The sequence below is a fragment of the Sphaerodactylus townsendi genome, linkage group LG16, assembly GCF_021028975.2.
Source record: "Sphaerodactylus townsendi isolate TG3544 linkage group LG16, MPM_Stown_v2.3, whole genome shotgun sequence".
Lineage (NCBI taxonomy): Eukaryota > Metazoa > Chordata > Lepidosauria > Squamata > Sphaerodactylidae > Sphaerodactylus > Sphaerodactylus townsendi.
Genome location: NC_059440.1, coordinates 13,469,951 through 13,486,879, shown reverse-complemented (window position 1 = coordinate 13,486,879; position 16,929 = coordinate 13,469,951). Strand labels below are relative to the sequence as shown.

At 44.8% G+C, this 16,929-nt stretch overlaps 1 protein-coding gene across 13 annotated transcripts in view; it reads left to right on the top strand.

Moving 5' to 3' along the window:
• Positions 1-13,040, top strand: part of GTF2I (general transcription factor IIi) — a 65,445-nt gene extending 52,405 nt beyond the window's left edge. For 12 of the 13 annotated variants that reach the window (XM_048518578.1, XM_048518580.1, XM_048518577.1 and 9 more), the window contains 10 exons: positions 494-559; positions 1,234-1,417; positions 2,979-3,037; positions 3,866-3,976; positions 4,378-4,458; positions 8,074-8,257; positions 9,252-9,280; positions 10,172-10,240; positions 10,907-10,951; positions 11,484-13,040. In XM_048518578.1, coding sequence (XP_048374535.1) covers positions 494-559; positions 1,234-1,417; positions 2,979-3,037; positions 3,866-3,976; positions 4,378-4,458; positions 8,074-8,257; positions 9,252-9,280; positions 10,172-10,240; positions 10,907-10,951; positions 11,484-11,542 — 887 coding nt within the window. In that variant the 3' untranslated portion in view covers positions 11,543-13,040. The remainder of the gene's footprint in view (positions 1-493; positions 560-1,233; positions 1,418-2,978; positions 3,038-3,865; positions 3,977-4,377; positions 4,459-8,073; positions 8,258-9,251; positions 9,281-10,171; positions 10,241-10,906; positions 10,952-11,483) is intronic. The other variant, XM_048518574.1, reaches the window with a different exon arrangement.
• The last annotated feature ends 3,889 nt before the right edge of the window (positions 13,041-16,929 follow it).

The window sequence follows — 16,929 nt, the reverse complement described above, 5'->3', positions numbered from 1 at the left end:
GGATGTGAACAGGATCCTTAGAAGTTTTGAGGCCTGCTGCCTGCTTATATAACCCTTGTCGTTGTTGGTTTCTTAAATCTTTTGGGGAACAGTCTGTCTGATTGGGTTTGAGAAATTGTTAATGCTTCCATAAGAGAGGGGGTGGTCTCCCCAGCTTTGGAACAGACTGTGGTATACCCACTTCTAAAGAAACATACTTAATGATTTAATTGTCTATTTGCTCATGTATGTTTTAAATTGTTAGCTGCCTTTTAAATTGTTAGCCCTTGTCAACCTATTAAGTAAGCTATATAAAGCTAGGGAGCCACAGCTTCTCACCAAGAGTGATTTGGAAGACATTTTTTAAAATTTCAGGTTATTACTCTTTTCATAGTATTGTTTTGAGTAATCTGGAAGTCATACACCTGTAAAGTGTGGACCGCTTGGAATGCCACTAGATGTTGATTCAGTCCTGTTCAAGAGAAACAACTAATCCCGTCTACTGTCTTGACAGAGGCCTGGAATGCCAAAATTACCGACTTGAAACAAAAAGTTGAAAACCTGTTTAATGAAAAATGTGGTAAGCATGTCCAACTGTAATACATACATGTGTTTAGAACTTCAGGCAAGAATAGATCTTGGCTGCCCACCGGGGATCATAGACCAAGGTATTATTTTGTGTATGCTTAAGGCCTTGGGCTTGGTGAATGGAGGTTTTCATGATTTTTGAAAGGCAGACTCTGCTCTGTGACATTTAACATTACACTTCCTTTGATATCTAAAGAATAGCAATAGACCAGTGGCAGCTCGGGCCATCTGGGGCCTGAGGAGAAACTCTTATCTCCCTATAGCCAGCGTGGTGAGAGAGCCAGCATAGTGTAGTGGTTAAGAGTGGCAGATTGTAAACTGAAAAGCAAGGTTTGTTTCCACATTCCTCCACATGAAGCAGACCTTTGTTTGGTCGAGGATAGTTTTGTTCGAGGATAAGGACTCTGATATCTCCTATGCTGTGGCAAAATTCTATTCATTTGCGTACAAAAAATGCAGTCTTATGGTAAACATGTGGCCAGGTCTCTCATGAAGGGTTAAAATAATTTTTATCACAGTTGTTTTCATACTTCGTAATTAGTTTGAGGAATGCTTTCACTGTATGCAATGGCTATATGCTCTCCTTTTTATGTAATGTAGTTATACTGCTGCTCTGAGACCATAGTTATTAAATTTGACTCAATAAGATGCCTTCTGTTGTGGCAGGGGAAGCTCTCGGCCTGACAGAGCATGTGAAAGTCCCTTTTGCACTCTTTGAATCTTACCCTGAAGATTTCTACGTCGAAGGCCTGCCAGAGGGAGTGCCGTTCCGGCGCCCATCTACATTCGGCATTCCAAGATTGGAAAAGATCCTCAGAAACAAAGCTAAGATAAAATTTATCATTAAAAAGTAAGCCAAATGCATGCACACTCCATGAGCTGCCCCTCTGCACCGTTTGAATGAGTAGAGAATTCAAGCTAGACAGGAGCTGGATTTTTCCATCAAGAGCAGAACATAGCTATGTTCTAAACCTGTGTCATGGTCAGCCTCCAGAAATCAAGGGGGAGATCTATTTTGAGTATTCAGAATAATCATATGAGCAAGTGCTTCATTTGTAACTCTAGGTCAGAGCAGGGAGAAAGTTTTGGTTGAATGATCAAAGGGGTCATTGTTGCTTGAACTCAGAGGGGAAAATTAATGCCTTTAAGTTGGATGATCTCCAGAGCATAGCACCAAATGTGGCGACAACAACTGTTTTTTCTAGTTTTCCTGCGCTGCAGACAAAAATAAAAGAGCTTAGTGTGTTAAGCTGCTTTTCTTCCATCAGAAAGCGGAACCTTATCATGGCCATTAATGTCACAGAGTTCAGCCGGGTATCTGACTGTCGGATTCTGCTAAAATAGCTGAACTGTGGTTGTTTCGTATATTGCCGTGCAGTATTTCTGGGCTTAAAACTACAAAACGATTCTTTAGAATAATCACAAAAATTAAACACAGGCTGGTACTTGCCCCATCGCTGTTATGCTGTGTGAACAGTGGGCAAAGCAGACTTTAAAAGGGGAGGGTTTGGAGACCTGCGAAACGAGAGATCTTCAGGGACCCTTCGTTGGTGGTAAGGGCTGACCCTCTCACTTATTCACAGACCTGGCAGATTGCATCAGAAAATGGGCGGGCATCACATCATCAGAAGCGGCTTGCACCATTTTCATAAGTGCTCTCTGTAATTCACTCAGGGGCTGGGAAGAGGTTGTACTTGTTTTCACCGGAGTATGAGATGGCAAAGAATCCTCCTTTTTGCTGAGGTTCTCCTTATCCTAGGCGATACTACTTGCAGTAACTGACAAATTCAAGGAGGCTAGGTTCACCTGTGGTTATTACCATAGTTAACAGCTCAGCTACTAAGCCTTACATGCTGGGGACCAATAACAGAGAAGCAGTTGCTAGCTTGTGCCTGACTTGAGGACTTCCTAAAATAATCTGTACGGTCACTACAAGAGGCAGACCATTGGACTTCGAGGGAACTTTCAGTCCGATTAATTAAGACAATTCTTAATTTCTTAACCTGATTTCCAGTCCCTTTGCTCCTTCTCAGGTAGTGAAGATAAAATTTGAACCAGAAGCATAGAGGAATTTAGAGTTTCTCTTGGGCTTTGGGGAGGCCTTCGAGGGAAAAAGATTCTGCAAGGTTTTGTGTCTCTTTTGGGTGGCGCAGGGATGGGGGAGTGGTATCTAAGGTGAACAAATCAAGTGGATTTTGGAGCAAGGAAGTGTCGAGCCTCCTCCCAGGCTGCTTAAAATGTCCAATCCTAAAGTGGTGCCTTCTGCCTATGGCCAAGGCCCTGATAACCTTGTGTGGCTTGTGATTTACTTTGACTTGAAGGGAAGAAAAACCGTGCCATTGTGCTTACTTTATTAACTGCACTTCTTCTTTACATTCTTATGTCAAAACTCCACTTGTGTTTCTGTGCAGGCCGGAAATGTTCGAGGCAGCAATTAAAGAAAACGCCACCCCAGTTCCAAGCCCTCAAAGTGAGTTTCCCACCACGGCTAAGTCAATCACTCAATCAATCTTTATTACGGTCGTAGACCAGCATAAGGTAGGCACAGCTAAGTCCAAGGTGGTCCCAAACACTTCATAAACATGTGCAGTCAGTAATGCTAGCAGGCCAGTTCCTGGCAGCTCTCTAAAATAGTCCAAGGGAGAAAGCGTTAGGCAGAATGAAAATGAAAACATGATTTGAGATTGAAGCTATTATTAATCATCTCGAACTGTTGAGTGAGGCACCTTCTCTTTGGTTCCACGCTTCTGCAAACTTGTCGCAGGGGCTGTTCTGCAGCGGGGGTTCTGCAGAACGCGCACAAGCCTTGGCAGTTTGATGAGCTGCCCGTGTTCACCTTTCATTCTAAAGTAGCGAAGAAGTGCCGAGCATTAGAGGCCAGACTGCTGTTGCGCTGCTTTTCCTCTCTAACCACATTCCAGTCAGCTGCCATTTTGTGTGTGGTGTATTTTCCCCCTCCTTCCTCCTGGGGCTCTCTGTCATCATGCTGTCTGAAAGGCAGATAAGCTGTGAACCATGCAGTGTCTCTGTTCGGAGGGAGTGCCTTCTCCATTTTAGAGTGGTGAGGCCAGACAGAACCTATGCAAGATTTCAGGCATGCTTCACAGCTGCCCTGACCTGTCGCTCTAAAATGTCCTCCAGTTAACTTTTGTAGTTGCCTGTAGCATCAGCTGACTTTGAGTTGAAGTGTTACTTGTCAATGATGCTTTCTATTCAAGAGTCCTCACCTGAAATGAGACCAATCTGGCTTTTCCTAAAACATTTTGTGCTCATACTCTGCTTTCCTGTGTTTTGCAAGGAAAAACCAGTTTATCTAATACTGTGATAAATCCAGTCAGTGTGCCCGACCCAGTGGTGAACACAGCAGCTGGAGTGGAAGATCTTAACATCATTCAAGTGACAATACCAGGTACTCTACCCAGTTAGGGGGTTTTAACATCTGATGTAGCTGTCAGAGCTACAAATCAGGAAGGCCCTGGTTCAAACTCTCACCTCTTCCATGAACTCACAGGATGGCCTGAGGCAAACTGCCCCCTTTCCCACCATCTGCTGTACAGAGATGACAAAACGTATCATCTTACTTATTACTCCTACATTCCTGCTGGGTGACCTTGGGCTACTCACAGTTCTTCGGAACTCTCTCAGTCCCACCTACCTAACAAGGTGTTAGGTAAAGGGCAAAGGAAGGGAAAGGAGTTTGTAAGCCACCTTGAATCTCCTTACAGGAGAGAAAGGTGGGGTATAAATCCAAACTCTTCTTCTTCATCATCCCTGCCTTGAATCCTTATTGTTTTTTGAAATCTCCTGCAGATGACGACGAGAGAACTTCCAAAGTAGAGAAGGCCCGGCAGCTGAGAGAGCAAGTGAACGAGCTCTTCAGTCGGAAGTTTGGTAATTTCTTCTTTAACCTAGAAAAGCAAGCTCATTACCTTACTGACTTTGAGCAAAATGACCTTTGAAAACTTTAGAACTCTGTAAAATGGGGTGAGGGTTCCTCTCCTATTCAGGGATCTGACAGACTGCAATGGGTGGTGAAGGCCTGCCACGCACAGGACCGAGTCCATTGGTGAGGCCACCTGCAACTCTGTAGCCCGGCCTCCTCTGCATAGCAACTGTGTCATGAGTCTTGTGACTGAGCCACCACACCGCTCTACCACAGGACTTGCAGAGGGTGGGGAGTGGTGCTCCAAACTGCCACCTGGGCTTGTGTGTGCACGCGTGCGCGCAAGCATCTCCAAGATGCCCATGGAGGCAGAAAGAGCAGCTCTTCCCACCCAGCAGCCAGGGCTGCCAGATGAGCTCTCCGCCCCTTGCAGCGGTAACACTAGAGGCCGTAGTTGCTGCAGTGCAGGAGCCTTTGGCAAGGTGTGAAGTTCTCATGAGGTATAGAGGTTGGTGGGAAAAGAATGTTTCATGCTGTCCATCTGGCTGTCAGATCAGAAGTAGGGAAAGGAGGGGATGCTAATTACTGTATGTAAGGACTGAATATTTTCCTTCCTCCTACAACTTTTTCTTAAAACAGAGATAAGGTTGCCAGCTTTGAACCTGGTCCCTGTAGCTGTCCCTTTAAAAACACCAGGCGACGTTTATTTCCATGCCATGAGGAGCTTCTGCTTGTTCTCATACATCAATCCTTTGTTAAAGAAACAGGATGGTTTTTTTCACCTCTTGGACAGCTGGCTTTGCTAGGTTTACAGTCTTCTTTGCTTGTAAAACCTACTTGGGACAGGCAGGGTGACGATGGATGTTCTATGTGAGTAGGCATTACTTTTGTATTTTAGGATCAATAAAAGGCTTGGGGAAAAGCCCTGACACCTGATACAGCTGTTGCTTTTTTATTGTCTTACCCTTAACAGCTTGTTCTTCTGTTCTTATAATTCAACTTGTGTCTTAACCTGCTTTCCCATCTCCCCTCTCCAATTCTCACACCTGCCTCAAGGCAGTATCATACTAACTTGTAAATCTGAGCTCCACCTCTGTACACCAGTTTGTACAGCTCGGTTTTTTTGTGTTTTTTTTGCCGTCTCCCTGAATCTTAATTGTGGAAAGGCAGCTCATATACCAAAAACTACCAGGAGAAGTCACAACGCTCAGTACTCATGGTAGCACTGTATGCCGAAGAAACAAACAGTTGTGACGGTGGGACAGAATTTCATGTGACAGAGGCAAACACGAGAAGAGGGAAACAATCAAAGCAGAAACTGTTATTTATGAACTTGACATGGAAATCATTCAGCAGATAAAAAAAGGGTGCCATCAGGAAGCTGAAGAACGAGTTGTAGAATGTGTTCATGCTCAAAGGAGAGAAATCATTAAAGCTGCACAAATGGTGTGAGCGCAGAGCATTCCAAGGCAAGAATTCAAGGCCGGTAGCACTCGGTGCATATGAATGATGTGTTCTAATGGATTCTGCCTGCACAGAACTTCACTTTGCCAACAGATGCTGTCTTCTGACTAAACTGAAAAGCTCATCAAGTTCTGGAAGGACGTGACCGGATTATGTTAGTATCACAGTCATGCCCTAAGTCAAACGGATAATGCCGATGAGGCACCAATATCTTTTGGCAATTACGTTGTAGAAGAAGATGAAGACACAAAACCTGTCTGCTTGAAGTCTTCAGGGAATGGGAAAACACACATTACAGTAACGTCGGCGGTGTTAGCAGATGCCACTCTGTGTGCACACGAAATTGCCACTCTGTGTGATTTTGAAGCGCGAGACAATGCCAGAGGAACACCTGTCTATTGGAATAATTGTTAGGTGTCACTGGGATGATTGTCAGGGTATCACAATAAAGGTTGGATTTCTGCACAGTTAATGAAGGATTGGCTGAAAGTTGTTTGGAATAAAAGACCGGGGACGATGCTCAGAAAACAAGAATGCTTGTCCTGGATGCATTTGTAAGGCATCGAACAACAGGAGCTCAGGATGCAAGCCAAGAAATAAATACAGATCTGAAGATCGTACCAGAAGGAATCGCATCACAGCCACAAATTCTTGATGATGGGGTGAGCAAGCCTCTTAAAGGCCACCTGAAGTCTGTACACAGTATGGCTCTTGGGAAGGGATCCTCTCCGACCCCCCCCCCCCAAAGGGAAGCTAAAGAAATCTAGTGTGACATTTCTTTTTCACTGAATTAAAACAGCACGGGATCAGATTATTCCAGAACTTATCATGAAGCGCTTCGAGAAATACTGTACTTTTAGTTCGACAGAGGGAACCGAAGATGATTTAGTCCAGTTTCAAGAAATTGAAAAGGAAGGCAATGAAACTGAAGACGATTTGTGTACTGAAGAAAGTCTTGTTCGTGAAACTGCTAACTTATTTGGATTACTGTTTGCATTTTTGTATTTTGCATTCAATTTGGGTGGCTGTTAATTACTTGAAAGTATCTGCCTTTGTTGGCTATTAACTACTGGAAAGTTGTCACTTACTGGATTCTGCATTTGAATTGAATAAGTTCTAATTACTGCTATTTATGGGGAAGTATCCCATTCCATGGACTTTCATATCACAGGACTTTTTGGAACCTTATTTATATTGTAGACATTTGAATTTACAGTCTGATTCTTACAAGGGAAATGATGAGGAGGCCCCCATAAGTGGACCATTCTGGATATCTTTATTGTGCTGTATATCAGTTTACTGTACAATAAAAATTATTTATACCATTGCCTGCTCCTTTTTGTTGGGTTGTCTAAATTTGCAATCATCTGCTTTTAATGCATAACTATTGGCTTACAAACAAGGTCATCTTGCTCTTCAGTAAACTAGTATGTCTATATAAGATTATATCCATGTACTTCTTGTGTTTCCAGCTTAATTCACAGTTCACATTTCATTCCATTTCATCCATAAACATGACAAGGAGAGACTTGGGGAGCTGGGTATGTTTTGTTTGGTGAAGAGAAGGTTAATAGGTGGCATGGTAGCCATGTTCAGATATTGAAGGGATGTCATGTTGGTGAGGGAGCAAGCTTGTTTTCTGCTGCTCCAGAGACTAGGACCAGGAGTAATGGGTTCAAGGTGAAGGAAAAGTGATTCCACATCAGGAAAAACGTCCTGACAGTGAGGGCTGTTTGACAGTGGAATGCACTACCTCAGAGCGTGGCGGAGTCTCCTTCTTTGGAGGTTTTTAAAGAGAGGCTGGATGGTCATCTGTCAAGAGTGCTTTGATTATGTGTTCCTGCATGGCAGGGGGTTGGACTTGATAGCCTTGGGGTCTCCTCCAACTCTATGATTCTATGTACTGAAAGCATAGGAACTGTTCACCATGTGAGTGCCGCTTAAATAACAGATTGGATCCCAGTGATACAGGAAAAATGTATCTTTGATGTTGCTTTTCATGGCAATTTTGTCTGTCGCTATGTAGATTGTCAGGTAAACCATGCAGTCTCGTTGGCATGGCTTCTGTGCTCACACACACCTACATTTTATTTATTTCATGGAGTGCATGTAAATGTGGAGCTCTGCTGTAAGTTAAGCTCTTGATTGTTTCTCCCTAGGGGAAGCCATTGGCATGGGTTACCCAGTGAAAGTCCCATACCGAAAAATCACTGTCAACCCTGGCTGCGTAGTGGTGGATGGAATGCCCCCCGGCGTGTCGTTCAAAGCTCCCAGCTATCTTGAAATCAGTTCCATGAGGAAGATTTTGGATTCAGCAGAGTTCATAAAATTTACTGTCATAAGGTACACCACTTTCAGTTGTATGCAGTTTAACTTTTGAGTGCCTAGCTGTCTCCTGGGGAGGGGGCATCTGGTCGGCATGGTTTTTTGACATTCCGGGTGATGGGTGGATTTTCACTTCAGACAGCCCTGGAAAAATTGCCACACTTTTCAGTAATCCTTAAGATAATGGAAAAAGCAAATGAGCCAGCAGAGAGCACCTGTGTCCTCTTAAAATCCCAAGCTGCCCTGACGTATCCTCAGCACAGGCTTACCAGTGGTTGCAAGACATCAGCATGAACAGTTCTAACTCCCCTTTTAGAGAGGGTGTCCTTCCAGTTAAGAACAGACCGTGGAAGGGAAGGTGGTGTGGTGTAGCCCAGCCTCATCAGATCTTGGAAGTTAAGCAGGGTTGGCACTCTGATAGAAATTTTGCAACTGGCTCGGAATAATCTGCAACTGAATTGTTCAGGAGAAATTTTAGTTTCCGTTCTTCACATTGCTTGAAGAGTTGTATTTTGCCCTTGTGTGCTCCTTTTTTGTGCAGCAGAACAGTGTATGTACTGACGCTTCTACTTGCCCAGTATTACAAGGACAAAATCTTTCAGATTTGGGAATTCTTCGATATCTGCCAACTAATATGGTGGAGGGGACTATATTACACCTTGCCATGGTAAGGGTGCATCTCAATCTAGGGATAATCAAATATCGAAGGTATTGAGACATGCATCCTCTGTCTTCAACTAAACCTGCAGTAGGCATAGTTCTCTGACAAGACAGCTCTGGCCTTCTAGTGTGCAGACTTTCAGTTCATTTTTGTCCTTTAAAAACAGGTATAGGTAGAAACCTGCCAAGGATTGTTTTATTATTTAGAAGGTAGCTTTGGTAATTCTCCTTGACACCTAGTTAATATAGCTCATGCATAATTTTAACACCTTGAGTTCTTATGTCAGGTTGTGTGCAAAATACCTTTTAGAATTGATGTGTTCCTTTCTGGTTTTTCCCCCCTTTCCAACAGACCATTTCCTGGACTTGTGATGAATAACCGTAAGTATTTTATAGTAGTGAACTCTGAAATTCACATGGATAGCTTTGTGTGTTGCTAGTAACGAGTAGGCTCTTTTGCCATTTTTCCCCCTATGGCAAAAGGACTTCTGTAGTGGCCTGTCATACAGCAATACAAATATGTGTAAGAGAATGCTACTGCTAAATTTTCAATTCACCAGAGCCCTTTTCTTTGATTTATTTATTAATGTTAATAGCATTTTTTCATGTAACTAGCATTATTCATGTAAATAGCATTCATGTCACAGCTGATATGCATGATTGCCATTCCTGGCACTGTGACTACATGTGGGAAATTGTTGCTATTTCTTCTAAAGGGAGAAACGTGCCTATTTCCAGTGTTGGAATGTGCATATCAACCCCAGATTAATCTGCACTGGAGCAGAAAACCCACACATTTCCCCCTTGAGAAGAAAGAGTGACTGTATGACTTGGGAAGCTATTTTAATTGATGGGATCTGATGTTGTAATGGCCTTTGGCTATCAACAATAAAAGTGTATGGGCTGTGTCTTGGGAGGTCTATAGCATTCTCACCCCAAATGCATAGAGGCAGCCCCAGGAATGCAACTACTGTAAAGGGCTGTTTGCTGCTGATTTTGAGTCATCGGCTTACGCATCCTCTGCTTAAGCAACAGACTTGTAATTGACAGTTCAGCCCTTGTGCTGGGAGTAACATTTGAAAACATGATAACAAAATCACTAAATAATTGGAATGCTTCAAAGAGAAGCCAGAGCATTTTGCGTGGATGTCATGTTCGTAAAAAATTGATCAGGGCTGGCTAATATTTTGCACAGTGCAGCCAACTCAGATCGAAAAGTTTTAATCCTGCAGATGCCTCATTACAGACATTAACGTTTACTCGTTCTTTTAGAGCCTACTGAGAAAGCTGAACCGGAAGCACCAGCTGCAGCTGCGCCAGTCCCAGAGCCGGTGGTGCAAGGTACATGCTCGTTGGTGAATAATTATTAACAGTCATTGGCCAGAAAGCAGATGCCTCTTTGAGGGGAGGTAGCTTAGCACAGGCATCCTGTGGAGAAATGGGGACACTTGTCTATGCATCTGGCTTGGGAGAGCCAAGAGGCAAAGCAAGAGAGAAGATGACTGGGTGTGTTAAGCAAGGATGCACAGCTGAAAGCCCTCGGAGGGTCACTTTGACAAATTGATGATGAGGCCTACGTTATTCTGACTGCAGGAAAGCTTGTTCGTTACCGTTTTAGTTCTGTGTTTCCTTCTTAATCCCTCACTTTTCAGTTTCTCCCATTTTTATTTCTCTAGCCATGATGGCTGCTCCATTTGTCCTCCTTAAAACCTGTATTGTCCCCCCTCCCACACACACACACTGTTATTATTCTGCGCTTCCCTTCCCTCTTGCTTTTTTGTTTGCTTTTTCCATTGAGTTGGGTGGCTAGGCTGCACAAGGCTTTCACTCTGCAAACAGTTGACACGTTTCAGGAAGACTCCCGTTCGGAAGTCTACCCGTGTGGCCAAAAGAAGAAATGTAACTTTTTCAGTAACGCCTGGTGTATTTTTTTTCTGAAGAGCTGAGATAGCGAATTTAGACTTATAAACTACTGAAATAATGCATACCTTAATTTTATGTTTTCAGAGCCAGTTGAACCAGACCAAATAGTACAAGTTTCTGTGGAGGATGGTAAGTGTCTAGTATCTGATGGCTGAAAAGCAGCAATCAAGAAGTGTATTCCACATGCACAAAACAAAGAGTTAAATCGATACCACTCCCCGGTTTTGCCTGCAGTAAAAGTGCTCTCTGGCTTAGTGATAAAAAGTAGTTTCAGAAAATATAGTTTGTAGCTTCATCGCTTTCGCTGCTAATGTCAGAGTATTTGGCACCCTTGTTCTTGAACCGTGAGATGTAGTTTCCCGTTGGTTCTGTGCTTTCTCTAAATAGCAAATCATTTTCCATCTGCTGTTTTTGTGTCTCACGCAGCTGTTCCCACGCTTCACCAAGACAGAATTTGCAATCACCTGGGAAACAGTCCACCCTCTTAATTAAGCCCATGTTGAAGCTTTGTTCCTTCTTTTCCTCAAATGGCAGTGTTTGCCAACTTTCGAACTGTTGTCTCTGTGTCTTTACTTTCCCAGGACTGTGTTTGCTTTTTCAGAGATTGTAGGATTGTTGAAAGCCGTCCATTTCTAATGTCATTTTCTTTTCCTCCACGCAGATTCGGCACAGACTGAAGAAAACGCTCCAATAAAACAGGAACCAGATCCAACGTGGTAGACAGCCACTGGCATTAGGGTAAAAGGAATAGCCATAAAGGAAATGGAGCAGTGGGTGGTGTTGAGATGCATCTTTTTAGATAAAAGACCGATCTTAAATCACAGCGAATATAGAGTTTATTCCATTATATATTGGCCTGTAACAACGTAGATTGTTTAACTCGGTGGTTATTCCTCTTGTGGTCTTTGGGTTGCGGTTATCTCCCCACAGGTCATTTTTGTTTAATTTTTAGCCCGGCTGAACTGTTTTGATTAATTCTGTGGTTCTTAACCTTACATCATCAAATTCTCCCCTCCCCTCAACCATAAGTTTTAAAACTTATGACTTTAAAACAGCATAGCAACTTTATGTAGTTTAATTTATGATATATTTACATGATATGTCAATCTCAGGCCTATGTTCAAAATGAGAACCTTGTACCCAATGGCCACCTGCTGACTTCCTCATATTAGTTCAGATTCTTCTTTCCCTTGCACCACCTTTTTATGGGCTTTTGAGAGAAATCTGTAACCTGAGATGAACAGTATAAAAACCAACTTTCAGGTGTGGACGCCAGAAGCCATGGCAAATGAAGAAAGCCGTGCCTAATTACCCCATTTTTCTTCCTCGCATTGTGTCTGCTGTGCACAAGATTTATCTTGGGGGGGTAGGGCGTCCTTAAGAATCGCCGGATTAACCAAATACAGACCTGTATAAAACATCTAGTTGAAACAAATGAAACCATTACAATGCAGGGCCCACCAGAGTAGCAATGACTTTCGTAGGATGCCTAGCTTCTTGTAACTTCAATCTTTGCCGTTTTGTTTCCTCCTTTTCGCTCTCTCTAGTCAAAAGCATCCAGGATTGCGAAGAGTTTGCTGGGACGGCTCGGGGCTGTGTAATATAATTGTATAAGAGAAATACCTTCTATACACCCTTCCCCGCCCGCCCACCTCCCTCACTTCGACCCTCCCCTCCCTTCCCCCCCCTTTTTTTCTTTTTGTACTTTTAGATAGAGATATCTACTTTGTTCAGAAGTCCTGGGATTTGACACGAAGCAATGAGAGGTCTTCACAATGGCTTCTATTATTTTAAAGACCTAATTGGAGGAACAGATGCTGGACACATGACTTATGATTGTTAGGGGGGTTGTTTTTTTTGTTCTTTTTTGCTTTTTAAATTAAAAAGAAATCAAGAGGAATTTGCAAAGTATCTGCCTTTCTGAGTAAAAACACAGTTCTGCTGCCCCTAGATACATCTTGACCTTGACTGAAGAAGGAGAAACACTTGTCTGCCGTAGTTCAGGTTGAGGGGGGCTGGTCTCGTCTTCCCCCTTGCCTCTCCTGAAGGTGGGGGAGATGGGAGGGGGTGGGATTTGAAATTATTCACTGCAATTTTTGTTCTCTTTCTCCTCTAATGGCTAATTGGATAATAGTATCTGTATATTTGAAATAATTTTTTTCCTATGATATATATCTCTCAACTCATATGTTTTTAATAAAAACTGGTTTTCCTGACACTGTCGTGTATTTTAATGTATTCCTGTTTCGCCATCTGGGTGTGTTTGGGGGTACAGCAGAAAGGAATGATCCCAGCTCATGTTTTTAGAGGTCATCTCCGCAACTATATACACTTGTCCATTTGCGAAGAAATGCAAGGCTCTGCTGAAGAAACCCATTGAAGCTACAAGTGGGAAGAAGGCAGAGCGTGGCGTGTATTGAGAGACATGTGTGTGGCTTCTTCATAAAATATGCCCAAAGCTGCTTATGATAAAATCATTGTAATGCACTCCCATCAACCCACAAGATGTCAAAAAGGGCATAGCTACCTGAAAAAAATGTTCGGAATAAGCCTTGCTAAATAAAACACGGGGCGGCCAGTGGTGCGGAGTGGTAAGCTGCAGTGATGCAGTCAAAGCTCTGCTCACAGTCTTGAGTTCAATCACGATGGAAGCCGGTTTCAGGTAGCTGGCTCAAGATGGACTCGACCTTCCGTCTTTCCAAGATGGGTAAAATGAGTACCCAGCTTGCAGGGCGTAAAGACGTGAGGAAGGCAATGGCAAGCCACCCCGTAAACATAGTCTACCTAGAAAACGTGATGTGATATCCCCCCTCCCCCATGGGTCAGTAATGACCTGATGCGTACACAGGGAACTTACCTTCACCTTTGAAAAACACCTGGGAACTCTTGCAAGCTTCTATTCGTGTCAAAACGGGGCGCACGGAAGAACTTTGCAGAGATTTGCAAACTAGGTTCTTGTGATGGAAGTCAGGTCTTTGACGTTGTCCCACATTCTCTTTCTACTGTTTGTTTTCTGTGATGGGGTGGATTGGGCTTGAATGGTTTAGTCTGATTCTTCCCTTGTACATTTAAAAAAAAGAAGAACCAACAATTTCCTCATCTCTCATGTGTTAGCTGATATGTGACACAGTGTTAGGGAAGAACCTGATACTGACTTGCCCAGAATAAGACAAAATGGTTATAATTGCTGGCCTAAGACTGAAATTTGGTGCTGTTGAATTCAAAGAGGACAATACTGTGGCATAAATTCCATGAAGGCTTGAGATCTGTGGTGTGCTCAGGAATTCCATTTCACCTGGAAGCAGGCAATATATTGTGATATAATCACCCCGTGGGTCAGTGCTGACTTAATGCTTCTATACAAGGGACTATACCTTTTAGCTCACTAGTGGGGAGGGCCATATGTGGGAAATGAATAGGGAACATGTATCTCACCCAGTAAGTAATGTCCCCCAGCAGTGATGGAGAGGGTTGGGTTCTCTGATGTGTGTCAACTTCTTGTTTCCTGTTGCAGACATCTTCATGGTTGAGAAACTAGCTGTTTTAGTTTTGGGTCTTTCAGAATAAACAGGAAATGAAAAGGCTACAACTGAAAAAAAAAGTTGACTTTCATTAGGGATGTCAGGAAACGGAGAGTCTGGCGTGTGCCCTGGGCTGAGACTTCTGACCAAGTGCTTGTGCGTTCCTGGGATGAGTCCCATGACAGCTGAGCTTAGGCCCCTTCCGCACAGCACAGGGTTGCAGCCAGGATAAAGTAACCCACTCTCCTATTTCCGTGTTCACATGCCTCCATGCAGGCAGCGAACGGAGCTTGCGGAAACAACGCTGGTTGCAGTCGCATCTTCACACAGAGGAGCATTTTTTTTTCACCTCCCTCTGATGCGTAGTTACGCGGGCAGGCCCCCTGCAGCTATGCTGATATCTCACGATGTCGCGAGACATCCCTGTGTCCAATAAAAGCGGGACCTTTAAAAACAGGGAAGCGTGGCCAATTAAAGCACTGCCCGGCCAGCCATTTGCTTGTGAGTGGCTGCAACCTGGGTTTTACAGAAAGAATCACAGATAGCACGATTCTCAAAAACACTGTTTTCAAGGGGGAATGATATGGGGCAATCTTGCTTTAGGGACGGGAGCCATGCAAAGTTCCTCTTTGAAATGTTTTTTTTCTCCCATCCTTAGCCCGGGTTTATTGGCCCATGCAGAAGGGGCCTGAGTCACGCTCATAGCTGAGCCTAGATCCTTACCTTCCAAGCCTCAGTCGTGCAGAGAGGCAGCTGCAAAACAATGCAAACATTGATTGAACCATGTTGGTGATGAAGTTTGGAACGCAAGGCAAATCAACGAGATTGCCAGGTCTCTGGGTCGAGCGAGGTTCCTGTGAATTTGAAAGCTGCATTAACTTGTGGTAGAGCGGTTGCCTCCTGTCTGTGATCAAGATAACTGCTGCCACACTGGCCGTTCAGCCATTTGTAAAAGTCACAAAGCCAGGCCTGAAGAAGAGAGTGGGCAACCACACTGCAAAGCACACTGCAGCTGATGGGTTTTGTTGTGGGTTTAGCAGGAGACTGATGCTGCCCTGCAGTTGGGATCCATCCAGTGGTGGGATTCAGCCGGTTCACACCACTTCAGCAGAACCGGTTGTTAAAATGGTGCTTGTAAACAACCAGTTGTTAAATTATTTGAATCCCACCACTGGATCCATCCTGTGAGCTTGTAGGAAGTGCCATCAAGTTGCAGGTGACTTATGGCAACCCTGGGTGTTCAGAGGTGGTTTGCCATTGCCTGCCTCTGGGTAGTGACCCTGGACTACCTTGGACGTCCCCCATCCAAATGCTCACCAAGGATGACCCTGCTTAGCTTCTGACATCTGGTGAGATGGAGCTAGCCTGGGCTACCCAGGTCAGGCCATGGGCTTGTAGTACCTGTGGTCAAACTGGCACCTTTCCATGGTACAGTAATTAGCATGTGAGACCAGGATTTGGAACGCCTACTTTCCAATCCCCCGTCTGCAAAAGAAGCTCACTGAATTGCTTTGGCCACTTTCTCTTGCAGGGTTACTATTGTCATGATGAATCGGGGCAGAGACAATGATGTCATAAACTGATTTCCTCCTTGGGAAGAAAAAAGAATATAGATAAATCCTCCCCTCCCAGTTCCTGCTCTTGAGCTAACATTTCCCCTCCTCTTCCTTTGTACACTGGCTTTACATCTGCACAAACTGGGAAACTCCAAAAGGGTGTTTTTTTTTTTTCACAGAGCAAACTTGTTGCCTGTCACGGGCACCTCCTTTGTGCCTGAGAAGCCAACTACTTTCGTTTCCGAGTCTTTATAGCATAACGGGAAATGAAAACGCTAAAACTGAAAATACTTTCCAGGCATATTAGGGGTGCCAGGAATTTTTTTTTAACTTTTAGAGGCTGATGCGTGTTTTTGGCCGTATATATATATGGAGGGGTGGCGTGCAAGGGAGGGGAGGGAGTGAGAGGTGGCGTGCAAGGGAGGGGAGGGAGTGAGAGGTGGCGTGCAAGGGAGGGGAGGGAGTGAGAGGTGGCGTGCAAGGGAGGGGAGGGAGTGAGGGGTGGCGTGCAAGGGAGGGGAGGGAGTGAGAGGTGGCGTGCAAGGGAGGGGAGGGAGGGAGGGGTGGCGTGCAAGGGGGGGGAGGGAGTGAGGGGTGGCGTGCAAGGGGGGGGAGGGAGTGAGAGGTGGCGTGCAAGGGAGGGGAGGGAGTGAGGGGTGGCGTGCAGGGAGGGAGGGGGCGAGAGGTGGCGTGCAAGGGGAGGGAGAGTGAGAGGTGGGGCGTGCAAAGGGAGGGGAGGGTGAGGGTGAAGTGCAAGGAGGGTGAGGGGTGGCGTGCAAGGGGGGGGAGGGTGAGAGGTGGGCGTGCAAGGGAGGGGAGGGGGGAGTGAGGGGTGGCGTGCAAGGGAGGGGAGGGAGTGAGAGAGGAGTGGCTGAGGGAGGGAGGGAGTGAGGGGTGGCGTGCAAGGGAGGGGGGTGAGGGAGTGGCGTGCAAAAGGGAGGAGGGGGAGTGAGAGGTGAAGCGTGCAAGGGAGGGAGGAGTGAGGTGGCGTGCAAGGGGAGGGAGGGAGTGAGGGGTGGCGTGCAGGGAG